The sequence below is a fragment of the Ovis aries genome, chromosome 3, assembly GCF_016772045.2.
Source record: "Ovis aries strain OAR_USU_Benz2616 breed Rambouillet chromosome 3, ARS-UI_Ramb_v3.0, whole genome shotgun sequence".
Classification (NCBI taxonomy): domain Eukaryota; kingdom Metazoa; phylum Chordata; class Mammalia; order Artiodactyla; family Bovidae; genus Ovis; species Ovis aries.
Genome location: NC_056056.1, coordinates 38,527,633 through 38,554,532, shown reverse-complemented (window position 1 = coordinate 38,554,532; position 26,900 = coordinate 38,527,633). Strand labels below are relative to the sequence as shown.

The 26,900-nt window shown below is 39.9% G+C and overlaps 2 protein-coding genes across 9 annotated transcripts in view; both read left to right on the top strand.

Moving 5' to 3' along the window:
• Positions 1-5,895, top strand: part of ANXA4 (annexin A4) — a 76,564-nt gene extending 70,669 nt beyond the window's left edge. For 4 of the 8 annotated variants that reach the window (XM_042248064.1, XM_004005812.5, XM_042248065.1 and 1 more), the window contains 2 exons: positions 685-807; positions 4,812-5,895. In XM_042248064.1, coding sequence (XP_042103998.1) covers positions 685-807; positions 4,812-4,871 — 183 coding nt within the window. In that variant the 3' untranslated portion in view covers positions 4,872-5,895. Of the gene's footprint in view, positions 1-684 lie in introns of all 8 variants that reach the window. The other 4 variants (XM_060412000.1, XM_060411997.1, XM_060411998.1 and 1 more) reach the window with 1 other exon arrangement.
• Positions 5,896-11,015: 5,120 nt separating this feature from the next.
• GMCL1 (germ cell-less 1, spermatogenesis associated) overlaps positions 11,016-26,900 on the top strand; it is a 55,935-nt gene continuing 40,050 nt past the window's right edge. The window contains exons 1-6 of the mRNA XM_027966660.3: positions 11,016-11,532; positions 19,757-19,880; positions 20,516-20,612; positions 22,249-22,346; positions 25,470-25,582; positions 26,537-26,602. Of these exons, the coding sequence (XP_027822461.1) occupies positions 11,273-11,532; positions 19,757-19,880; positions 20,516-20,612; positions 22,249-22,346; positions 25,470-25,582; positions 26,537-26,602 (758 nt within the window). The 5' untranslated portion in view covers positions 11,016-11,272. The remainder of the gene's footprint in view (positions 11,533-19,756; positions 19,881-20,515; positions 20,613-22,248; positions 22,347-25,469; positions 25,583-26,536; positions 26,603-26,900) is intronic.

Sequence of the window (26,900 nt, the reverse complement as noted above, 5' to 3'; positions counted from 1 at the left end):
TCAGGGTCCTAATGGACAGGAATGCCAACCCTGGCAGACAGGCTTCAGAGCCCCAACGCCTAACCATGAATGGTACTCTGTGCAAGCACTCTTGCTGAGGGGCAAGAGAGATCAAATTCTGTCCTTGCTCTCAGAGAACTTCTAGCCTTGACAGGAAGGCAGGTATTTGCAAAACACCATAAGAACAAAACAGAATGTAAGACAGTCACTGAGGATCCAAATATCATAATAAGGAAACAAAGGAAAGGGTGTTTTAAAAAAATATTTGTTTGGGGGTGAGGATCAAAAACGAATTTATAAGGAACTGTTATATTTAAGCAGAGCCTTAAGGGAAGTTTTACATCAGAGGATTTTACATGGTAGGAAGGATGATGAAGCTGTGAAGGGAAGGATGACATGGTGGGTGGATCACTGTAGGTGAGGCAGGCGGGCTGGAGAACACAGGATATGTCTCTAGAAGGGCAGAGGGTGGTCTCCTCTGGTTGGCACACAGAGGGTTGAAAAAATAAGTTGGAGAAAGCCTTGAGCTCTGTGAAGAGGAGCCACATTCCACAGGCCCCTAAGGTTGTAGTCCAAAGGACGTCAAGGGAAGACTGATACATAGTCTTGCCTTGATAGACTAACGAAGGGCCCTGTCTGAAAACCAGCTCAGCTCTCTATGCAGGGATCTGGTTTCTTCCTTAGGGCTTGGGCACCGATGACGACACCCTTATCAGAGTGATGGTTTCTCGAGCGGAGATTGACATGCTGGACATCCGGGCAAACTTCAAGAGACTCTATGGAAAGTCTCTATACTCCTTCATCAAGGTGGGTCATGGGAGCCAGGGGAAAATGCTGATGAAAGGAACAGGTTCTGACCTAGGTATTTAGACACTTCCTATCATCTCCTTCTTGTCAGATATCCTTCCCTTTAAAGATGGTACTCTCAAATATTTCCAGTCTCTCTCCTTTCACATGGATGTGAATCTTTCTGCCTGGTTAGAAACTGAAAATATCTGCCTTCTAAATATAGTAATTATTTCATGTGGATCCAAGACAGAGAAAGATTATATTTTAATGAATGGTCTTAAGAGCAAAATTTCCATTTCTACCTGCTTACAGTGAAAGGTAAGCTACTGAATCAGTCATCCAGAACGTCATCCTGGGCCAGCTGAGGTCTGCTGAAAATAAGGGAAAACATGACAGGTATCCTGGATTGCTGTTCTTTACCTGGCACCAGACTTCTCGTCCTAACATGGCGAATGAGAAATGATTGACATTTCTCAAAACCCCTCATTACTGGGATTTTGCCTTTGAGGAAACCAGAAGGAATATGAAATATGAAACCAAGACTCATGTCCCTAGAAGCTGGTGTTGCCAGCACAGTAAATGTCAAGTCAGGATTTGATCTGTGAATTAAATATTCTGAATCCTACTCATAGCTTGGAGAGGTGTAGCTACTGGGTGATTTGAACTGCAGAGTTTCTAACTATGTCTACAAGGCATTTAGAAACTTGTTTCTATTTCTGTACAACCTGTGAGGTCATTTTATTTTGCAGTGCTGAAATTTAGCTAGCTGTAAGTAAAACAATTGTAAGATTCAAAGATGACCGTAAACGAAGCTATGGGAAAATATTTGTAACATATAATATAGGGTTAATATCCCTATCTGAAGAGCTTGTACAAATTACTAAGAAAAAGGAAAAAAAATCCAAAAGGAAAACTTGGACAAAAAGAAAACATGAGCTCTATGAAAGATGAAACACAAAATGGACACTATTATGGACAATGTTTAATTTCACTAATACGTAATAGATTACAAACAAGAACGGATCATCATTTTTCACTAAATACCTTAACAAAGTTTAAAGAGATCATAACCAGCTTTGAGAAAGGCTTGGGGAAAACTCACCATCTATTACGGAAGCACTGTAAACTAGTCTAACTTTCCTAGGAGGCAATTTGGCAATAAATGTTTAAAAAATAAACTATACCTCTTATTTAGCTGTTGTTAGTGTTTAAGAGGGGGAAGGCAATGGCACCCCACTCCAGTACTCTTGCCTGGAAAATTCCCATGGATGGAGGAGGCTGGGAGGCTGCAGTCCATGGGGTCGCTGAGGGTCGGACATGACTGAGCGACTTCACTTTCACTTTTCACTTTCATGCATTGGAGAAGGAAATGGCAACCCACTCCAGTGTTCTTGCCTGGAGAATCCCAGGGACGGGGGAGCCTGGTGGGCTGCTGTCTATGGGGTCGCACAGAGTCGGACACAACTGAAGCGACTTAGCGGCAGCAGCAGCAGCAGAATTTCTTTAGAGGAAATAATAAGATAAAGGTTCCCTAATGCACAGAGTGGGAGAAAATATTTACAAATCATATCTAATAAGAGTTTACTATCCAGAATATATAAAGAACTCCTACAATTCATAACAAAGAGACAAACAATCCAATTAAAAAATCACAGAGGGTTTGAATATCTTCATACCTACTAAGATGGCTATAATTAAAACAAAAATGAAAAATAACAAATGTTGGTGACAACGTGGACAAATTGGAACCTTGTGTATTGCTGGAGTGAATGTAAAACGGTGCAGCCACTGTGGAAAACAGTTTGGTACTTCCTGAAGTAATTAAACATAGAATTACCACATGACCCAGCTATTCCACTCCCAAGTATATATACTCAAAAGAAATGAAAACGAGGTTGTACACCAATGTAAACATTACTCATGATAACCAAAAAGTGAACACAACCCAAGGGTCCATTAACAGATGAATGTTTACAATGTGGTAGATGCATACATAAAATGAATGAAGTTTCTGACACATGGATGAGCTCTGGAAACATGCTAAGTGAAATAAACCAGACACAAAAGGACAAATACTGTATATGATTCTACTTACATGAAATATTTAGACTAGGTAAATTCATAGTGACAGAAAGTACACTAGAGGTTATAAGAGGCTGGAGGAAGAGGGGAACAGGAAATTCTTGCTTAGTGGTTACAGAGTTTATTACATATTATTTTCATTTTTATTAACTAATAGGGGATGACTCAAATTATGGAAATTCCATACAATGAAATACTACACAGACCCTAAAATGATGGGGTAAAAAATATTGACTTGGGAAAACAGCTCAACAAATATATTTACATTATGTGTTTGTATATGTATAAATATGCAAATATATGTGTTTACACACACTCATATCATACAACACTGGAAAGTCTAAAAATAAAGACTAGATGGCCCATTCAATAACAATTGCCAAAAGGAGCAGGTTAGAAATAGAAAATATGTAAATAATAAAAAAAAGACAGAAATGAGGTTAAAAACATAAGTTATGATAATAAATAAACTCCCAGATTAGGTAAAAATACAAAATCCTACTGCATGTTGTTTATAAAGAACAGCGGAAATACAGTGATATATAAGAAGCTTAAAAAAAAAAAAGCCAGGGAAAAGAATATTAGACAAATAAAAGGAAAGCAGGGGTTATACTATAAGTAAAAAGAATTCAGGACTTCCCTGGCAGTCCAGTGGCTGACTCTGGGCTCCCGGTGCAAGGAGCACAAGCTCAGTCTCTAGTTGGGATCCCTCGTGTTGTGCAGCATGGCCAGAAAGAAAAAAAAAGAATTTAAGGGGGAAAAGTATTAAACAGAAAAAGTGGATCACTGTATATTGATAAAAACTACACATCACAACCAAAATTAAATTACCATGAAACTTTAGGTGCCAAACAGTATTGCGTTCAAATATACAAATAAGAAACTTGAGACTTCAGAAGAAGATGTTGATGGGGATACTTTGCTGGATACGTTTAACAAATCCTTATCTTTTGACAGATCAATGAGGCAAAGTATCAACAAGAGTATATTAAGGTTTAAATAATAAACATTAAACTTTGAATCCAATCCCATCTTTTCTAGTCACCCATGAAGCACTAACAAAAACTGATCTATTATTTAGACCATGAAAAATTCTACATAAAAAATTATTTCTTCTTTCTAGAAGGCTATTTTGCAAACCATATTAAAGGAAAGTGCACGATCATTAATCTGGCAATTCCCATTTTATGAAAAGTTATTCTGAATAAAGTGTTAAGAAAATGTACAAAAATGTCTGTTTATTACAGCAGTGTTTTTAATAGTGAAAAATTGGAAACAACATAAATACCCAATGCTGCTGCTGCTGCTGCTAAGTCGCTTCAGTCGTGTCCGACTCTATGTGACCCCATAAACGGCAGACCACCAGGCTCCCCCATCCCTGGGATTCTCCAGGCAAGAACACTGGAGTGGGCTGCCATTTCCTTTTCCAATGGATGAAAGTGAAAAGAGAAAGTGAAGTCGCTCAGTCAACGGGGGGAGATCAAATAAATTATTTTACCTATGTAAAATGGAACACTCTGTAACCATTAAGGAATGATGTTGTGGAGGAATATTTAATAATGGGAAATCAGCAATATTAAGTAAAAAAGCAGAATACAGACGAGTCCTACAGTCTCATCATGTAGGAATCTAGATGCATAGAAAAAAGTCGGGAAGGATATACAAAAACTAAAATGCTAGGCATAGTGATCTCTAGATGTTGGAATTATGGATGATTTTTATATTCTTTTATGTCTTTATTTTCTACATTGAACAAGTGTTCTTTTGTAATAAAAAATAACCAATATCATTAAAAAAAAAAAACAACCCTCTCCTAGAAAAATCCAGGCAAGACTGGAAAAGTTAACCTAGGTGACTTTGAGCTGTATATTCTATTTTGAAGCCTGTTTCTCTGACTGTAACTCTGCTTTTCTTCCCCACCCCACCCCCACCTCCACCAGGGTGACACATCCGGAGACTACAGGAAGGTACTGCTCATTCTCTGTGGAGGAGATGATTAAAATAAAATCCAGAAAGCCCAGGAAGATTCCCTACACTTTGAATTCTTTTTAACTTAATTTTTCTACACTGCTATTAGCATTATCTCAGAATGCTTATTTCCAATTAAAACGCCTACAGATGCCTCCTAGGATATAGCCTGTATTATTATTCATCTATAATTACCCACTATGATGCTTTAAAGCTGTACTTGCATTTCAAAGCTCATAAAACCTAAAAGGACGTTTCAAATTAGAAATAAGAATGTGCTCCATGTTTTCAACAGATCTCTTCCTGTTTGTGTTTCACAGAAATTGGGATATATTGCATTATTTCATATTTTCTTTTTTGGAGAAAACTGTTGAAGTGGAAGACTGGAAGACTGTTCTAAAATCTCTTTTATTCCCTCATTCTATTATTAAGAGTGGCTAGTAATTTCTTGATTTGAAATTGTCAGCGTCTAGTTAGTAAGAGTAGCTATCCATTTTTCTATTTTACATAGTCATTGTTTGAAAGCATCTACACATCTGCTTTGTTTAGGTTTTTATATAAAGTGCTAGTTGATCTTAGTACTAAGTTCAGCATTGGAGATTCCCTCCATCACATCTTAGGTTAAGGTCAGTTAGACTCTCCAGGTTGAAGTATAACAAACTCACTGACTTGTTTGAACAAATTCAACTCTGTGGTTATACAGATCATATATGTCTGACTATCAAACATAAATGCTGAACATTCCACAATATCAGGGTTAATAATAATAATAATGGTCTTAAGCCAACTTGAAGATGAATGTGAAAAAATTTAGTGTCAAACTGCATATTCTGGTGATGGTGTAGTGCTTTGAATTTACAAATTTTTGTGCTAAAAATAATTTTTAAATCATTTTAATTTTGTTGATTTGAATACTTGCATTTTGTTGATTTACACTTGCACTGTGCCTTTCAACTCTAGAATTATTGTAAAGGTGTACTTGGATTTAATTTAAAAGTTCAGTTTGCATACAACACAGAAAAATAATTCCAATAAAATATGGTGTCTTTCAAATGAGGTATATGTTTTCTGTTTGACTTTTCTGCTTTTGAGTTTTTTCATCCTGGATTCTGAAGTGAGATCTTTTTGAAGGATTTATGTGACTCAATTTCTATTAGAAAGTACAGCATTAAGAAAAATAACATATTTACCCTTACAGCTGTAAAACTAATGTTAACATATACCAAACTCTACTTAATGATAGAAAATAGTATATTTATCTCTAGAAATGAGTGATGATCTCAGTTCTACTAAGTAGAACCTTCATATTAAATAAGAACATTTGTCTTCTTTGTTTATTCTGTAATATTTATTGTATTTTGATGGGTGAAATATAGGGATTTGTTTCTTCTTGCCTACTGCAAGTGCTTTACTATTGGTGAAAGCTATTTACATGAATATTTAGTCGTTGCAGTTAATTATAGGAAGTAGTACTGCTGCTTCAATACCTACCTAGCAGAGCATGCAATCTCCAGGTCAACTTTATTTAGCTTTGGAAGCACTCCAAATTTTTGGTGATTTTATCTTTAAATTACATTGTTGGCCAAAAGAGTTCATTCAGGTTTTCCCATAAGGTGTTACAGAAATACTTGAATGGACTTTTGGCCAACCCAATATATGACTTAGCCAGAATTTTAAAACAAATTGTATATGTTGATGGGAAGCTTTCTAGAGAGGCGGTAAAGCCACCCTGGGGGGAATGATTGTTAAGTTGAACAAGCACGACTTTGTAATATGCTTAGGAAGCAACTTAGTTTTTTTCTCCCACTATCCATTTACATTTATTCATTGGGTCTAGTTCTTCTCCTGTCTTTAGATGAAAATTCTAGATAGAGGATAGGGTCGTGACTTTTCTGGTCATTCTTAGGTTTTAAAAAGTCCTACTGTGTAGGTCATAAAATAATGTCATTTCAGTAATGAATGTTTTCAGTTAAAATTCCAAACTTCATGTACAGTTGAGGCTTCTCCCCTTGTTCAGCTCTGGTTTACTGCCAGCAGGAAGCTGGCATTTGGAGACAGTGATCTGGTGGGCTTCTTTTTTCACCTTGGCTTCCTTCTAGACCTCCCCCTCCCAACCTAACAGGAAGGAGGAGAGTAAATGGGAACAGGAAACTTTTTACCTACTAGTGCTGTGATGGTAGATGATCAGTGCTGTGTGATGCTATCAGATGTTTAAAGCTAATTCTTAAACACAATCCTAAGTTCCTTAACAACTCCATCATCAATAAACTACTCATCTTTGGTTCCTTTGGCAAAGCAAATGCAGTTCTCCTTTTTCAGCCCCTAGAAACTCAGGCTCTGTGCTAAAGTCAGTCATGCCACCCAGTCCTTTTAGACGGGATCTAAGATGATCCTACACTTGCTGTCTTACAGTGGCCCATAACTGTTCATGTGTATCCTTTTGTACTGACAAAAGGTATTCTGGAGGTGCAGCAGGGGATCTGCTCCTCCCTTCTCCATTTCCCTTCTAAACTACCTCAGCCAGCCTCTCTCAGTTCATATTTCTGAATGAGTACACTGGGACCCTAAGTTACATATACCAGTGATGGGAGTATAAACTAAGCAGTCATTTCAGAGAGCAATTTGGCAATAGATAATAAAGTTCCCAGCAAATTCACTTCTGGGGATCTATTTAGGGAATCTCTGCACATGGTATTCACTGTTGCTTTTATGTGCATTAAAGTAGAAACAACCTAACTCCTTCAGTGAAGGAAAAGATAAAGAAATTTTGGGTTAGTCACACAATGAGTAGTGAAAATTAACTAGAGATTGGTCAACTGATTAAGTCTCAAAAGTATAATTTTGAGAGAGGAGAAAGGTGCAGAATGATAGGTATGAATGATTCCACTAAATTACATGTCTAAACGTGCAAAAGAAAATATATTGCTACAGGTACACATATTAAAACATGCATGGGAATAATGATCTAACCATTCTGAGGATAGTGTAGAGGGAAAGGGAGTTTCTGCCTATCTGTATTGTTCTACTTGAATGAATCAAAGCTAGTATAATATACTGAAGTTTTTACTGAAATTTAAGTTACATGGACCTATGCGTCCATAGGTATTTATCATATTAAAGTAATTCATTTTAAGTATTCCATTTGTGGTATTTCATTATAAATACTGTCATTATAAGGGCTTCCCTGTGGCTCAGCAGGTAAAGAATTCACCTGCAATGCTGGGGACCTGGGTTTGATCCCTGGGTTAGGAAGATCCACTGGAGAAGGGAAAGGATACCCGCTCCAGTATTCTGGCCTGAAGAATTCCATGGACTGTATAGTCCATGGGGTCGCAAAGAGTCACACCAGAGCGAATTTCACTGTTATTATAAACATTTCATTTAAAAACTAGCAGAAGGTAATAAGAAAATAAAAGCTGACTGCCCAGGGTCCATAACAATGGCTATATACTCTAGGTACACAACTTTAGTTTTTGCTCACAGACCTGTAAGTTTTGCTTGGACCTCCAGCAGGCACTTTAAACTGTGACAGACCCGGTATGGAGCCTATTCAGACATCCCACTGCCGCTGGGAGAGAAGAAAAAGAGTCCTGGGAATGACTTGCCGTAATCAGTTAAGACCAGGCTAGAAGTGCCGCTTAACAAACCCAAGGGCTGGGAAGGGAAATATGTATACCGATGGTTGATTTATGTTAATATTTGGCAGAAAACAATAAAATTCTGTAAAAATTATCCTTCGATTTAAAAAATTCATTAAAAAATAAAACACACATACATAAAAACTCAAGGGCTTAGCAAAGCTCCACATTCGAGGTCCTCCTCTCTTGGAAAGCCTGAGTAGGGTGTGACCCTAGCACATGGTTGGTGTTCAGTCGCTCAGTCATGTAGGACTCTGCAACCCCAAACTCCCATATGGTTCAGTTCACTTCAGTTCAGTTGCTCAGTCTTGTCCGAGTCTTTGCAACCCCATGAATTGCAGCACGCCAGGCCTCCCTGTCCATCACCAACTCCCGGAGTTCACCCAAACCTGTCCATCGAGTCAGTGATGCCATCCAGCCATCTCATCCTCTGTCGTCCCCTTCTCCTCCTGCCCTCAATCCCTCCCAGCATCTGAGTCTTTTCCAATGAGTCAACTCTTCGCATGAGGTGGCCAAAGTATTGGAGTTTCAGCTTTAGCATCAGTCCTTCCAATGAACACCCAGGACTGATCTCCCTTAGAATGGACTGGTTGGATCTCCTTGCAGTCCAAGGGACTCTCAAGAGTCTTCTCCAACACCACAGTTCAAAAGCATAAATTCTTTGGCACTCAGCTTTCTTCACAGTCCAACTCTCACATCTTTTCATGACCACTGGAAAAACCATAGCCTTGACTAGACGGACCTTTGTTGGAAAACTAATGTCTCTGCTTTTCAATATGCTGTCTAGGTTGGTCATAACTTTCCTTCCAAAGAGTAAGAGTCTTTTAATTTCATGGCTGCAATCACCATCTGCAGTGATTTTGGAGTCCAAAAAAACAAAGTCGGAAACTGTTTCCACTGTTTCCTCATCTATTTCCCATGAAGTGACAGGACCAGATGCCATGATCTTTGTTTTCTGAATGTTGAGCTTTAAGCCAGCTTTTTCACTCTCCTCTTTCACTTTCATCAAGAGGCTTTTGAGTTCCTCTTCACCTTCTGCCATAGGGTGGTGTCATCTGCATATCTGAGGTTATTGATATTTCTCCTGGCAATCTTGATTCCAGCTTGTGCTTCTTCCAGCCCAGCGTTTCTCATGATGTACTCTGCATAGAAGTTAAATAAGCAGGGTGACAATATACAGCCTTGATGTACTCCTTTTCCTATTTGGAACCAGTCTGTTGTTCCATGTCCAGTTCTAACTGTTGCTTCCTGACCTGCATACAGATTTCTCAAGAGGCAGGTCAGGTGGTCTGTATTCCCATCTCTCTCAGAATTTTCCACAGTTTCTTGTGATCCACACAGTCAAAGGCTTTGGCATAGTCAATAAAGCAGAAATAGACGTTTTTCTGGAACTCTCTTGCTTTTTCCATGATCCAGCAGATGTTGGCAATTTGATCTCTGGTTTCTCTGCCTTTTCTAAAACCAGCTTGAACATCTGGAGGCTCACGGTTCACGTATTGCTGAAGCCTGGCTTGGAGAATTTTGAGCATTACTTTACTAGTGTGTGAGATGAGTGCAACTGTGTGGTAGTTTGAGCATTCTTTGGCATTGCCCTTCTTTGGGACTGGAATGAAAACTGACCTTTTCCAGTCCTGTGGCCACTGCTGAGTTTTCCAAATTTGCTGGCATATTGAGTGCAGCACTTTCACAGCATCAGGATTTGAAATAGCTCAACTGGAATTCCATCACCTCCACTAGCTTTGTTTGTAGTGATGCTTTCTAAGGCCCACTTGACTTCACATTCCAGGATGTCTGGCTCTAGATTAGTGATCACATCATCATGATTATCTTGGTTGTGAAGATCTTTTTTGTACAGTTCTTCTGTGTATTCTTGCCACCTCTTCTTAATATCTTCTGCTTCTGCTGGGTCCATACCATTTCTGTCCTTTATCGAGCCCATCTTTGCATGAAATGTTCCCTTGGTATCTCTAATTTTCTTGAAGAGATCTCTAGTCTTTCCCATTCTGTTGTTTTCCTCTATTTCTTTGCATTGATCACCGAGGAAGGCTTCTTATCTCTCCTTGCTATTCTTTGGAACTCTGCATTCAGATGCTTATATCTTTCCTTTTCTCCTTTGCTTTTGCTTCTCTTCTTTTCACAGCTATTTGTAAGTCCTCCCCAGACAGCCATTTTGCTTTTTTGCATTTCTTTTCCATGAGCTCCTCCAAAAAGGACCACCAAACAGCAATGTCTTTTTTGCCCCGTGCAGATCACAGGGCCCAGAAGACATCTGGAATTTAGGGAATCTTTGCAGAAAGAACGAATGAGCTAGAATTGCCGGTCTTGCTAACACAAAGATATGTCCAAACTAAAGCTAAAGGGCAGCCCTGCCTGCAACTCAGGATTGTTGGAGAGACCACCCAAGCTCAGCGTAAACACCGTGGGACGGCACACGCGCGGTCCGGCTCCAGCCCTCTAGCCATTCTGCGCAGGCTCCACCTGTGTCGTACGCGCGCTTTCCCCCGCCCCTTCCGGAGGCTCGCCGTGCGCATGCGCCCTACATTACGCGCTTTGTTGTAAAAGCGACGGGGTGAGGTCCTGCGGTCCGCGCGCGAGGGGCGGCCAGACGCAGCGGGCGGGGCGGAGGATGGAGGCTGTGGCGTCCGCTGCAACGGTCGTGGCCGCAAGTGAGAAGGCGGCGGTGTAGATAACTCGGGCTCCGTGGAGGCTGGCGGTGGTGCCCGGGCCATGGCGGGAGACCGTCTGTGTTGGGCTCCCTGAGGTGCGCTCCCTGCCGTCTCGGGGAGCTGTGACCCATGGGCTCGCTGAGCAGCCGGGTGCTGCGCCACCCGGGGCGAGCCCGAGCCCAGCCGGAGCCGGCTTCTGGAGCTGGGGGCTCCGCCCGGAGGCCCGAGACTGGTGGCGACGCGCCGGGCCATGGCTTCTGTTACTGTCCGGGCAGTCACAAGCGCAAGCGGAACAGCGGGACCTTCTGCTACTGTAACCCGGATTCCGAGACCGACGAGGATGAGGAGGAAGGGGACGAGCAGCAGCGGCTTCTCAACACCCCTCGAAGGTACGGGGCGGGGAGGGGGACACGCCCGCACTGCCCGCGCTCGCACCTGTTGGGCAGCTCCCTCGGCCTGGCCTGGGGATGAGCCCTGGGGGCTTCGGGGGCTGCGGCGCTCCCCAGCCTGTGAAGAGCCGGACGAGCCCTTGAGGGGGTAGACCTGGGAGCCGGTCCGAGGCGGGCCGGATGGGGTGCACCTGGGGAGACGCCCCGTGGTCTGGCTTGTAAACCGCAGACGCCGCCAGGGTGGTGCTACCGCCCCAAGATGAGACTGAGAAACGCCAAGCCAAGGCTTGCGCCTCGTTAAACCTTAGACAGGGCCAGCCAGCCGGCCTTCCGTAATACACCCTGGTCCTCTCTTGAGTGGGTGGAAGTAGAATTAAGTTGTTTTGCATACGGCTGCCTTGAATAGTAAGAGACACGTACATTCAGGCCCTGAAATGGGCACCCCTGTTGTCCCACAGCGGAAGGGAAATGGTTACATACAGGAGCTCTTTTTAACTGTGAAGGTGAAATTTATCAGTAGTGTGTACATTTGTTATAGCAGCAGAGTCTTTTTAGCGTCTCTAGCACTCAAAGTCGTTGACCGTGGATATGTGTAAGGCAGCTTGCTTAACCTTTTTTTTAGAAGAGTTGAAAAACGGAGTATTTACTTGGGAACTAAAATATAGTTTGTAAGTTGAATATATTTTCACAAACAGTCTCGTTGCTACCTTTTTTTAAGGCCATCAGTGGGTCACATAGATGTAATTTTTTAAGGGAAACTTCAAAAGAGTAAAATTTTATGCTACACAGTACATGTAAAATAAGAGTATCATAATAACCTCTGTAAGTAATTTGATTTCTAAATCTTTTCATACAGTTTTATGTTTATATTTACAAAAATGGACCCCGACTGTCAAACTGTTCAGTTGCCTTTTTGGAGAATTAGTGTAGTATAGTTTTAAGAGCTCAGGTTCTGAGTTCTAGTCTATATTTTGCACTTAATAGCCTTATTTCTTCCTGACTAAAATGGAGATGCTCATACTTTACTTGTAGGACTTGACGGATGTTAGAATGCATACAATGCACAGTGCGTGATATGGAAGCAGTCAGTAAATATTATGTCTCCTTGATGAATTGGCTCCCCTTATCTTTACAAAATATAAAGACATTTGAAGTGAAGTCGCCCAGTCATGTCCGACTCTTTGCGACTCCATGGACTAGTAGTAGCCTACCTGGCTCCTTCCTCCATGGGATTCTCCAGGCAAGAGTACTGGAGTGGGTTGCCATTTTCTTCTCCAGGGGATCTTCCCAACCCAGGGATCAAACCCGCGTCTCCCGCATTCTGGGCAGACGCTTTAACCTCTGAGCCACTGGGGAATCCACATTATTATAGCCAGTACCAGTTTGTTTTGATTCCCTTTAACTTGTGTCTTAAAGTAGTATTTTGTAGACAGCATTTAGTTGAATCTTGTTTTTAAAAAAATCCGATAGGATAATCTCTGCCTTTCAATTAATTAGTATTTAGACCACTGTATTTAATGTCACTGTAAAAATATATGGGGCTTCCCTGATGGCTCAGATGTAAAGAATCTGCCTGTGATGCAGGAGACCTGGGTTCTATCCCAGGGTCAGGAAGATCCCCTGGAGAAGGGAATGGCTACCCACTCCAGTATTCTTGCCTGAGAATTGCATGGACAGAGAAGCCTGGCAGGCTACAGTCCACAGAGTTGAAAGGAATTGGACACGACTAAGCATCTAAGGATTTGCCTGGAAAATCCCATGGACAGAGGAGCCTGGTAGGCTGCAGTCCATGGGGTCGCTAAGAGTCGGAGACGACTGAGTGACTTCACTTTCACTTTTCACTTTCATGCATTGGAGAAGGAAATGGCAACCCACTCCAGTGTTCTTGCCTGGAGAATCCCAGGGACGAGGGAGCCTGGTGGGCTTCCGTCTATGGGGTCGCACAGAGTCGGACACAACTGAAGCGACTTAGCAGCAAGCATCTAACACACACACATAGAAATATATATATCGGGGTCCATTTGAAGGAAATTAAATAGTAATTTGAGTAGAGAAAGTTTAATATAACCATTAAATTACTGAAGTAAAGAGATCTCTGAAAAATACAAGAATAGAGAACATAGGGAGCAGTCACTACTTCTAGGGCTGAGACAGACTATCCAAGGAAGAAACAAGTTTGGGATAGGGCCACCTTTTCCAAGCTGTTAGAGGAGCTGTGGCCCCATAGATGGTAGAAAAGTTTGCTAAGATGTGGAAGGCTGAGACTGGCTAGCAAGAAACCACCCACTGGCATGCCAACAAAACTAGCTTGAAGGCTGTCTGGCTCACAAAATTGAAAATATTTACTATCTAGACCTTTATAGAAAAAGTATGCTGACCCCCAAATTACGTGAGTAGAGTGGAATGGAAAATCGAATAAAGCGAATCGTTATTAGAAAGTGTATATCAGAATCTAGTGTGTTATACTAGCATACCAACAGAAGATGCCTTGTTTATTCAGCTCAGTGTGGACAAAGGGTGTAAGAAAATTTTAAGATCAGGAATTTTGTGAGTTGTCACTAATATGATTCCTGAGGTTGTCTCGTGTGCATTTCTGCCTCAGCCACCACTCCATGAAAAGCTTTGGTCTCCAGGCCCACTTTCTACCTAATACCTTTTGTCAAGCACATGTTTTATATTAACAAGACTTAAAACTCAGCTGTTCTGCAACCAAATCTTTAGTTTCTTGTCCATAGAGTGTCTCAAAATTGAAATCTAGTGAACAGTTATTTGTTGTTAGAGCTGTGTAAACGTTGTTCACTGCAGAGTCAAGTAGTGTGCTAGGATTATAAATCGTACTTCCTGGGTCCAAAGTCACAACCACTTGTTTTTCTCTTGGGAGAAATCTTCTAACCTCATAATTAAATTGAATCTTTTTTCTTTTTTTTACATTCCACTAAGTGTTTAAATTCGAACCCTGTTTTCATTTGTAGCTTATTAGAACAATACTCTTTCTTTGTGTGTGTGTTGCTTTTTTATTTTCTTAGACTTCTCTGACTGGCTTCCACCCATTGGACAAAAGAATAAAATTCCTTGATCCTGTCTTCAGATTTTTCTCGTTCCAAACACACTTGCATGGAGCCCGTCTTATTTAAACCCAAGCCTCCCTCCCAGGTCCCTTCATCCTCTTGTTCCAATCTGGATTCATTGTCCTGTAGGTCAACACTTCTCTTGGGACAGACATTGACCCCGTCTGTAGGATTAGATCCTGTTTTCTGTAGCCTGTGTCTTTTCTGAACTCTTCTGAGGGAACTACATCCTCAAGTATATTTTCCTAAAATTGCTCACGAAGGTAATTTGTGCTTCAGTTCAGTTCAGTTCAGTCGCTCAGTCGTGCCTGACTCTTTGCAACCCCATGAATTGCAGCACGCCAGGCCTTGGAGAAGGAAATGGCAACCCACTTCAGTGTTCTTGCCTTGAGAATCCCAGGGACGGGGGAGCCTGGTGGGCTGCCATCTATGGGGTCGCACAGAGTCATACACGACTGAAGCGACTTAGCAGCAGCAGCAGCAGCAGCAGGCCTCCCTGTCCATCACCAACTCCCAGAGTTCACTCAAATTCATGTCCATTGAGTCGGTGATGCCATCCAGCCGTCTCATTCTCTGTCATCCCCTTCTCCTCCTGCCCTCAATCCCTTCCAGCATCTGAGTCTTTTCCAATGAGTCAACTCTTTGCATGAGGTGGCCAGAGTTATTGGAGTTTCAGCTTTAGCATCAGTCCTTCCAAAGAACACCCAGGACTGATCTCCTTTAGAATGGACTGGTTGGATCTGCTTGCAGTCCAAGGGACTCTCAAGAGTTTTCTCCCAACACCGCAGTTCAAAAGCATCAATTCTTCGGCACTCAGCCTTCTTTACAGTCCAACTCTCACATCCATACACGACCACTGAAAAAACCATAGCCTTGGCTAGACGGACCTTTGTTGGCAAAGTAATATCTCTGCTTTTGAATATACTATCTAGGTTGGTCATAACTTTCCTTCCAGGGAGTAAGTGTCTTTTAATTTCATGGCTGCAATCACCATCTGCAGTGATTTGGGAGCCCCAAAAAATAAAGTCTGACACTGTTTCCATTGTTTCCCCATCTATTTCCCATGAAGTGATGGGACCGGATGCCATGATCTTCGTTTTCTGAATGTTGAGCTTTAAGCCAACTTTTTCACTCTCCTCTTTCACTTTCATCAAGAGGCTTTTGAGTTCCTCTTCACTTTCTGCCATAAGGGTGGTGTCGTCTGCATATCTGAGGTTATTGATATTTCTCCCTGTAATCTTGATTCCCGCTTGTGCTTCTTCCAGCCCAGCGTTCCTCGTGATGTACTCTGCATAGAAGTTAAATAAGCAGGGTGACCATATATAGCCTTGACGTACTCCTTTTCCTATTTGGAACCAGTATTTTTGTTCCATGTCCAGTTCTAACTGTTGCTTCCTGACCTGCATACAGATTTCTCAAGAGGGAGGTCAGGTGGTCTGGTATTCCCATCTCTTTCAGAATTTTCCAGTTTATTGTGATCCACACAGTCAAAGGCTTTGGCATAGTCAATATAGCAGAAATAGATATTTTTCTGGAACTCTCGTGCTTTTTCAATGATCCAGCAGATGTTGTGCTTACCCAGTTGTAAATTTAGTCTCTCAGTTTAGTCATCTTTTGACTCCGTGTAGAAGTCTAATCTGAAATAACTTTTTATATCTGATTATATTAATTCATTGTCTTCTAGCCTACCATATTGATGAGAAATATGATACTGGTCTAATTCTCTTTTCTTTTTAGGTGGCTTTTTTTTTCTCTCTGGTGCTTTTGGAATTTTTTCTTCGGTACTTTGGAATTTAGAAGGTACTTAAGTATAGGTCTTTGAATGGCCTTGGTGCTTGGTGGATCCTTACAGTCTAAAGACTGCCTGGGGGAAGCTTTCTTCTATAATTCCCTTCTTCTGTTATCTTTGTTTTTTCTTTCTTGGACCCCTCTTAAGTGGATTTTGAATCTCTTGGACTGTACCTCTTTCTCTTTTTTTTCTTTCTAGGTCTTTTTTGCTTTATGTTCCAGGAAATTTTCCTTAACTTTGTCTTTTTTTTCTTTTAATTTCAGCAACTGTGTTTTTGGTCCTAAGAGCTCTTTTCTCCCTCTTCTTCTGAGTCATCTTTTATCATAGCATCCTATTTTATAAATGTAATAATTTCAACTGTCATAGCAAATAGATGGGGAAACAATAGACACAGTGACAAACTGTATTTTCTTGGGCTCCAAAATCACTGCAGATGGTGTCTGCAGCATGAAACTAAAAGGTACTTGTTCCTTGGAAGAAAAGCTATGACAGACCTAGACCGTGTATTAAAAAGCAGAGACATTACTTTGCCGACAAAGGTCCATCTAGTCAAAGCTATGGTTTTTTCAGTAGTCATGTATGGATGTGAGAGTTGGACCATAAGGAAATCTGAGTGCCAAAGAACTGATGCTTTCGAACTGTGGTACTGAAACAAGCTCCAGTACTTTGGCCACCGGATGCAAAGAGCCGACTCATTAGAAAAGACCTTGTTGCTGGGAAAGATTGAAGGCAGGAGGAGAAGGTGTTAACAGAAGACGAGATGGTTGGATGGCATCACCAATGTGATGGACATGAGTTTGAGCAAGCTCTGGAAGATGATGAAGGACAAGGAAGCCTGGCATGCTACAGTCCTTGGGTTTCAAAGAGTTGGACTTGCCTGAGCAACTGAATAACAATAAAAAATCTCAACTCTGTAGGTGTGCTAGTTATAATTAGAGTGTTGGGATTTTTTTTTTTTAAGTTCTCTTTTCCCTGAATTATACATTTCCTCTGATGCCAAATTCTCTTTTTAAAAATAGTCTTTAATACTCCTAATTTGCTTATGTTGGGAAATCCTTGGTTGTCTGCCTCAGAATGGGTAGCGTGTGTGTGTCTGTGTGTGTCTCTGTGTGTGTGTGTGTGTGTTGAATAAATAGATTTATTACTACTGAGCCTCCCCTTTGAGTAGGAAGACTGTCTACTAAGTTGTATATGATTGTATATGGGTGCGACATGCTCTGTTTTAGAACAGAGATTCCCAAACATTATTGGTTCACAGTATCCTTCGTGTCTCAATAATGTTTTTCTTGGTACCTCTGGCCCTAAAGAAATATTTAATAGTCAGGTTCAAATAAGTAAATAGTGTAGATCACATAGTATCTGAATGATGTTGCTGTGATTTCCTTTAAGTTTGGGATCTTTCACATGCCTCCCTGAGTTTGCTGTGGTGCTCCAGGTGCTTTGGCACACAGTTTGGGAACCAGGATTATGAATAGGTTGGTAAGTAACAGGTTACAGATTGCTCAAATGCCAGGATGAAGATAGCTTTGTCTGGGGCTCCCAACACCTACACCAGAGTCTTAATTCTTCCTGATAAATATATTCTGATTCTTTCTAGAAAAACCTTGCATTCTGTTTGCAAGAGTTATCTGTACTCTGTGTTCATAGTGGTGGAGGTCATTAGGGGAACACGTTTCCCCATTTTCTGCCTCACTTCAGCCTTTTTCTCTTGAGATCTCATCCTCCCAGCCCCACCGTTCTGAAGGGCTTCAGCCTCCATTCTAGATCCTGATACATTTTGGGCTGTGGCTTTCACTGCTCGTTACCATTCCAGTTTGTTTTCTAACTTCCAGATCCATGGAATTCTCTCATCACGTGATAAACCCAACCTCACCTTTTTCCTGTTGTGGGTTTATTCCTTTCTGCACTAGAGACTACTTGTCTTATTTATCTCTTACAGTAACCCAGTGAAGTGAATATTTATACCTTTTTTTCACATATAAGGTAACTGAGCTGCTCTAGAGCTGGGACTCAATGTCTATCACCAAAGCATGTGCTATTTTTATTGTCTGTTGGGAAGAGGTATTCAATACACACATATAAGACGCTGTCAGAATGATTACTGACTTTTTTTTACATTTAATAAAAATCATTAATTTTACATTTTTCATTAATCAATGATTAATGGTTTTTTTCTTTGTTTACATTTAAAAGTTTTACTAGGAAAGCTGTCAGGATTGGCCAGGAGTATAAAAAATATTGATCAGCCTCTGCCTAGGGGTTTCCTCACCTACTGGTTGGACTATCTTGATCACAGATTGTCAAAACAAAAATTACATAGTTCTTCCTTTAAATCTTAGGCCCAAATCCAGGATATTTACAGATGCATAATAATATGTGATGCAGTTCTGGTTGAGATTAGATGGGATACCCAGAATTCACTCCTCACTCTCCTTTGTAAACCCTAAGACACACTTCTCCCTTCAGCACAGTTTTGAAAATCTTTGGTCTGAGGCTGTAAACCATTTGTCTAATTTAGGGAAGAACACATTTTAAGGAGTTTAAGAATAGTTTAGGGGCTTCCCTGGTGGCTTAGATAAAGAATCCAATTCAGGAGACATGGGTTCCATCCCTGGTCTGGAAAGATTCCACACGCCGCAGAGTAGCTAAGCCCATGCGCCTCAGCAACTGAATCTATGCTCTAGAGCCCCAGAGCTGCACCTACTGAAGCCCGCGTGTCCCGGAGTCCATTGTCCACAATGAGCAGACACCACAGTAAGAAACTCGCACGCTGTAACTAGAAAGGAGCCCCCGCTTGCCGCAGCTAAAGAAAAGCCCGCACAACAGCGAAGACCAAGCACAGCCAAAAATAAAAATAAATTACATTAAAAAAAAGTTGTTTGGTACTAAAGTAAGATCACATGTAAATTACTATTTAAATACTTGTGTAGGTCTTGTTCTTTATTTTGTAGTTGCAGAACTATGTTGCAGCTATATTGACATTGTCCATAGTGCTGATTTCTAAACAAGGAAATAAGCAAAATCACCATGCTGACTTATCTTTATTGAATAGGTAATTGACTTAATTCAAAAATCAAAAATTGCAAAAAAGTGTATAGTGAAAGGTCTCCCTCCCACTCCACCCCTCTCTATCCACTGTTGCCCCTCTTGGGAATAGAGTATTCCAGAGATAACCACTATTATTAGTTTTTTATGTGCCCTTCCATACATAAGCACATTTGAATATATAATATCTCTATCTTTTTACACCGTGGGCAGATTGGTTCTATTTAATAGAAATTGAGCAAAAGGAGTGTTTAGAGTTACATGCAAAATAAGTAAAATATTCTGTATTACACATACATAATGTTTGCGTTTCTTTTAACAGGAAAAAACTGAAGAGTACATCCAAATATATTTATCAAACATTATTTTTAAATGGTGAAAACAGTGACATTAAGATTTGTGCTCTAGGAGAAGAGTGGAGCTTACACAAAATATATTTATGTCAAGTAAGTATTTTATTTTTCTCTTTGAGTAGCAAAGGTAGTCACTTAACTCAAATTCTTTTAAGTTTTGTTCTTTCTCATTGTATTTTACAGTAGTCTTTTGCATGAGTATTTGTCCTGTCTGATGGAAAGTCTCATTATGTAAGAGATACACTGTTAGTATTGTTAGTGAAAACTTAAGTTTGGTCTAGGAAACAGATTTTGAGTTTTCATTGTTATACCAGCCTAGGAGTATGTTTCTGTCATTCCAGAGAGGTACTTATTTTAATGCCTTCTGTTGACAAAAATGGGAAAAGTTAGGGGAAAAGGATAGAATAAGGACTCAACAGTTTTTAGTTTCTTTTCTCTCTTCCTTAGTGTATTATTTTGTGTCCATCTTATATGCTGTCATATGTTTATGAGATACTTAAATATATAATTTCTATGCTTGAATTTGGAATACTATTGAAAAGGAGAACATATATATCTAATATACTCAGAAATTGTTCCACTGAGTGAAAAGCTTAGTTGGTTCAAGTAGTAACATAGGAATTCAGTTCAGATAGTAATATGAAAATTTAGTTTTCTTTAATTAAAAACATAGTATTTTGATAAGCCTAATAGTTTCTTTATCATAATTTCTTTTTCATTTTGTTAAGTCTGGCTACTTTTCTAGTATGTTCAGTGGTTCTTGGAAAGAATCCAGCATGAATACCATTGAATTGGAGATTCCTGACCAGAATATTGATATAGAAGGTAACTGGTACCATAATTACTATTATGTAAAAATGATAGAAACATAACCTTTTTATCCTTTCGGCAGAAAGTATTTTCTTCTAACCTTGTTAACTAGGGAAAAAGCTCCTTTTAACACTCACTGTGAGGATTTTTTATTGATTTACTCTATACTTTATCGATTCTGTTCTGTGTATCCCTAATCTTACTTAGTCGTGTCAGCTTCATCAGTCTGTTTCCTTCATGTTTAAAAATATATCTGCCTGGGATATAGAGGATGTAGAGTGAAGAAAGGAGAAGTATGACCAGTAAACAGTAAGCCGTAAACAGTATTCACTGATTATTCCCTACACAAAAAGATCTTTTCTGGGAACAAGCAGATGTATCAGGTAGTCAGTATTGTTTTAGAGCTGTAATGGTCTTTAGATGAGGAAGCTGAGGCCAGGAGGATTTAAGAGACTTGTTTTAGGTCTCAGAGCAGTTTAGTGAGGTAGGATCAGACTATAGTTCTCACTCCTGTCCTGGTGCTCCTGCATCTCTCTCTGATAACTGAAGTGGAAGTACCCAGTACTAACCTCATGGGCAAAGAATGTTTATAAAGCAAACCTTGCAGGACATGCATGAGAATGGCAGTAGAGAGAAGGATGCTCAGGTTCAAACAGCTGTGGTGGCAGGAGTCACAGGAGATGCGGGTTCAGTTCCTGGGTCAGGAAGATCCCCTGGAGGAGGAAATGGCAACAGTCTCCAGTATTCTTGCCTGGAAAATTCCGTAGACAGAGGACTGCCTGACTGGTTACAGTCCATGGGGTCACAAGGAGTTGGACACAACTGAGCGCTCACTCACAGGACAGGAGATATTCCATGCTCCACAGTGAAGCACTGAACCACCAGGGTTAAGACTGTCATTTGGTCTGTGCAGTTGTACTTAACGATTGATCTACTCAGGGACATCTTCATAAAACTCTTTCCAAGGGTGTCTTAATTCTGACCACTAACTGATATCAAGGTTAGATGTAGGAGAATCCAGCATGATTTGATAGAATTGATGGAAATGTATAACATTGTTATTAAAGCATCATCAGTCCATAACCGTTACCAGTAGTTTTATTGGCACCCCACTCTGGTACTCTCGCCTGGAAAATCCCACGGACGGAGGAGCCTGGTGGGCTGCAGTCCATGGGATCACTAGGAGTCGGACACCACTGAGCAACTTCCCTTTGACTTTTCACTTTCATGCATTGGAGAAGGCAATGGCACCCCACTCCAGTACTCTTGCCTGGAAAATCCCATGGATGGAGGAGCCTGGAAGGCTGCAGTCCATGGGGTCACTAGGAGTCAGACACGACTGAGCGACTTCACTTTCACTTTTCACTTTCATGCATTGGAGAAAGAAATGGCAACCCACTCCAGTGTTCTGGCCTGGAGAATCCCAGGGACGGGGGAGCCTGGAGGGCTGCTATCTATGGGGTCGCACAGAGTCAGACGCAACTGAAGCAACTTAGCAGCAGCAGCAGCAGTAGTTTTATTAGTGATGATCATCTTATCCATTTATACTAGATTTAGACATATGTCTTAGTGTATAAAGACTGTTCTTATTCTTGTAATATTCTTACAGCTAAAATTGTTATTTCATTCTATCTGTGTATTTTGCTTTCAGCACTTCAGGTGGCATTTGGGTCATTGTATCGAGATGATGTCTTAATAAAGCCAAGTCGAGTCATTGCTATTTTGGCAGCAGCTTGTATGCTGCAATTGGTAAGTATGCACAGTACTCAAAAAATAATAACACTTGTGTCTTTCTTTCAAGGTATCCCTTCCAAAAACAATAGTAAAACCTAGCTTTTTATAATTTTTAAAATGAATATATAAATATTTCTTTTGTGATAAGTCATTTAAAATGTTTAACCAAAAACTTTACTACAAATGAGGAGAGTCTTGATATTTGTGTAAAATGAATGCAGGCTGTTTCTATGTAGAGATCTTAGAATGATTATTCAGTTCAGTTCAGTCGCTCAGTCGTGTCCCACTCTTTGCAACCCCATGAATTGCAGCACGCCAGGCCTCCCTGTTCATCACCATCTCCTGGAGTTCACTCAGACTCACATCCATCGAGTCCATGATGCCATCCAGCCATCTCATCCTCTGTTATCCCCTTCTCCTCCTGCCCCCAATCCCTCCCAGCATCAAAGTCTTTTCCAGTGAGTCAACTCTTTGCATGAGGTGGCCAAAGTACTGGAGCTTCAGCTTTAGCATCATTCCTTCCAAAGAAATCCCAGGGCTGATCTCCTTCAGAATGGACTGGTTGGATCTCCTTGCAGTCCAAGGGACTCTCAAGAGTCTTCTCCAACACCACAGTTCAAAAGCATCAATTCTTTGGCGCTCAGCCTTCTTCACAGTCCAACTCTCACATCCATACATGACCACAGGAAAAACCATAGCCTTGACTAGACAGAACTATAATGTGAAACAAATATACTTGTCTAAATCCATTTATACATTTCTGTGCATTAATGGGGCTTCCCTTGTGGCTCTGCTGGTAAAGAATCTGCCTGCAGTGCAGGAGACCTGTTCATTCCCTGGGTTGGGAAGATCCCCTGGTGAAGGGAAAGGCTACCAACTCCAGTATGCTGGCCTGGAGAATTCCATGGGCTGTGTAGCCGATGGGATCACAAAGAGTCAGACGTGACTGAGCGACTTTCACTTCTTTCTGTGCATTAATAACTTATCTTGACTATTATGAAGCAAGTGGCTTATGATTTGATTATTAATTCATATAGTTCATGGATTCAGAAAACTTTGAGTGCTTACTATATAAATGTTTTCTTAGGAAATAATTGTGTGTAAACCACCTAAATGTATATAATCTATTGGTAGAATGACAGATTTGTTCATTCAACAGAAGTATATTGAGCAGTGTGTCAAGCTAGGCATAGAGATCCAGAGGTGAATAAAGATATCTATGCCTTATGGCACCCCACTCTAGTACTCTTGCCTGGAAAATCCCATGGACGGAGGAGCCTGGTGGGCTGCAGTCCATGGGGTCGCTAAGAGTCAGACACGACTGAGCGACTTCACTTTCACTTTTCACTTTCCTGCATTGGAGAAGGAAATGGCAACCCACTCCAGTGTTCTTGCCTGGAGAATCCCAGGAACGGGGGAGCCTGGTGGAGTGCCGTCTATGGGGTTGCACAGAGTCAGACACGACTGAAGCGGCTTAGCAGCAGTAGCTTGCCTTCAAGAAGCTCACAATATAATGTGTATAGAGTCAAGGAGGAAGAGTTGATATACAGGCCCAAAAAGTAAAGTAAGAGCTGTCCAATATTATAGATATGATGATAAACTTTCTGTAGCATTTAGTGGATGTGCAAAGTGGTCAGTTTAACCTGGTAGTGTCAAAGAAGGAAGTTGTGTTTGAGGTTGAGTCTTAAAAACTAAAAATGTGTTTATCTTGTGAAGTAAGAAGAGAGAGGAAGAGAGAGCATTTCATGCAGAAAACTAAGACATAGAAATGAGAAAATAATGGAGCATTAGAGAATCTGAGTGGAACACAGATCTAGCATAGAATAGAAGAAGGGTTGGAGGAAAAGAGGCAGAGGCCAGATCACGAAAGTCCCTCAGTACCTTTTAAAAAGTTAACACTTTGCATACTTGATTTTGAAAAGTTCTAATCCGAGGAAAGATAAAGTTATATTTTAGAAAGAGTGCTTAGGATCAATGTGAAGAATGAGCTGAAAGGAAAGTTGATTATAAATCCTATTGCAGTAATCCATGGGAGGGTCTAGATGAGGTTAAAAGCATGGAGAGGAAAACTGGATACTGGAGAGGTTAAGCAGGGATTATCCACTAGACCTGATGGCACAGATGGGTTTTAAAAGGAAAGGGGCAGAGTCTAGAAGGTTTAAAATCCCAGTTTGAGTCAACATTTTATTTTGATCATTTAAAAAAGTTAAGTTTCTTTTCATGTGGCATTTTTATACTGGTTTATTTGAAATAATAGTTAATAGCTTGTTAAATATCCTTGGCTGAGGTAATTTGACTTTTTAATGTTTTAATCCTTTTGATACTTATTTTCAATAATTGCACTTTTTTAACTTTTAATCCTTTTTCAGTTTTATTCTAAATTCACTTTCTGCATTATCTGTGTGACTTGGCTATTTAACAATAATACTCTTGCATGTTGGACGTAGTTCAGAAATTTGAGTAAATTCACTTTCTGCATTATCCTTATGACTTAGCTATTTAACAGTAATACTTTTGCATGGTGAATATAGCTCAGAAATTGGAGTGAAAAATGACAGAATTTAAAAAAAATGACAGAATTCTTTCCCTATCATAAATAAAATTAGCTATTTGAAATCTTCTATATAAACATTTTAGATTAAAATTTCAATGTAAGTTTAAAACAATACTATATTTGTCCTAGGTATATTTCTTAGATATTGATAGGTGTTTTAAACTTTAATAAAAACTTGCTCTTGATTCATACTGTGTACTTGCCTAGCCCATCACATAGTCGTCTGATTATATAAAAAGGTCTTAGTTTTAAAAGAACAGGTGAAACAGAATGCTGCTTAAGTTTGCAAAGGTCCCAGAGAGGAGAACAGAAAAGAGTTAGCAATTTTTATCTCTGTCTTTACTGCTTTTACCCTCTCCCTTCCATTTTTCAGTTCAAGTATTTAGTTGAATACTTCCTGGATTATATTTTTTTTTAGGAATTTTTACTGGACTTTCAAAAAAGATTTAGGCTTGCTGCACTTAATGGTTTTCTTTCTTCCTTCCTTTTTTTTTTTTTCTCCTTTTTAATATGTGAAAGCACATACTCAGAACTAATTTTTCACGTATGAAATGGGCCTTTCCAGCACTTATTTATATTTGCAGGATGGTTTAATACAGCAGTGTGGTGAGACGATGAAGGAGACAATCAATGTGAAAACTGTGTGTGGCTATTACACATCCGCAGGGACCTATGGACTAGATTCTGTAAAGAGGAAGTGAGTTGCCTTGCTTGTGTTCCCCCTCATTCCACTTTCGGGAATTGGATTGCTTTGGTTTCTTAAGAGAATGTATAGCTATTTTAAAAAAAGAGGAAAAAAAAGAATAGAATTTGCTATAAAAGGTTCCTTTCTATATTTGGACTAATTAGTAAATTCTTCAAAAGTGTGGTCTCTGTGACTGTGGGTGGGTTATACATGCTTATAAAAACTATGGTCCCTCTTTACAGTACATTTCTATCAAATGTTTTAAAGCAGTAGGCATAATAGCCACTACAGTCGTCCCTCACTATCCGCAGGGGATTAGCTTTAGGACCTGGGTGGATACCAGAATCTGCGGTTGCTCACCTCCCTTATTTAATGGTGTAGTATTTTCAAATAACCATCCTTTGTATACTGTGAATCATCTCTGGATTATTATTATACCAGTGTAAAGGCTATGTAAATAGTTATAAATCCACTGTAAATGCTATGTAAATAGTTGCTGTCTTGCGACAAATTTAAGTTTTGCTTTCTGGAACATTCTGAAGTTATTATTTTTTTCTCCAATATTTTCAATTCTCGGTTGGTTGAATCCACGGATACAGAACCTGCGGATACCGAGGGCTGACTGTATATCAGTGCAACTACTGGCAGTGTTTTAAGTCTTGAGAATTGCAGTACCCATTTTCAAATTATAAAGAAGGTAACAGAAGTATGTAAGGCCCTTCATAAACCATTTAACACGAACTTGAAAATGAAGTTTTCTCAATTAGAAAGGCTCTTATTAATATTAAGGGAATATTCCCATACTAACTGCTGACAAAAACAGTACTAAATTTCCAGTTGTTAAATTAAAATATTTGAGCATGTCCTAGCAAGATTAATACTCTGTTTTTACTTTAACTGTATGTCCTACTCAATAAATCATAAATATATAATGTATAATGAAATAATTCCATGTTTTAATTTCAGGTGCCTTGAATGGCTTCTAAACAATTTGATGACTCACCAGAATGTTGAACTTTTTAAAGAACTCAGGTATTTGAATTTTAAATAGCTTCATAATTATCTAAAAGACTGTTCTTCATTTGTTAAAAGTATGCAAGACATTTTTGTATAAAACAAAAATATATTATGAAAAAGTAAATTTAATAGAATGTATCTGTTTCTTTCCTTTGTTGCAAATGATACAATGCATTTTTTTGATACAGTGCATATTATGTCTACTGTTTTAATCAATTTTAATGGAAAAATTCATTGCTGCTATAAAACTATAGAAAGTCTCTAGGGTTACCTCACTTTTGCTGGACTCTTAAAGAATCTAAAGATTTATTTT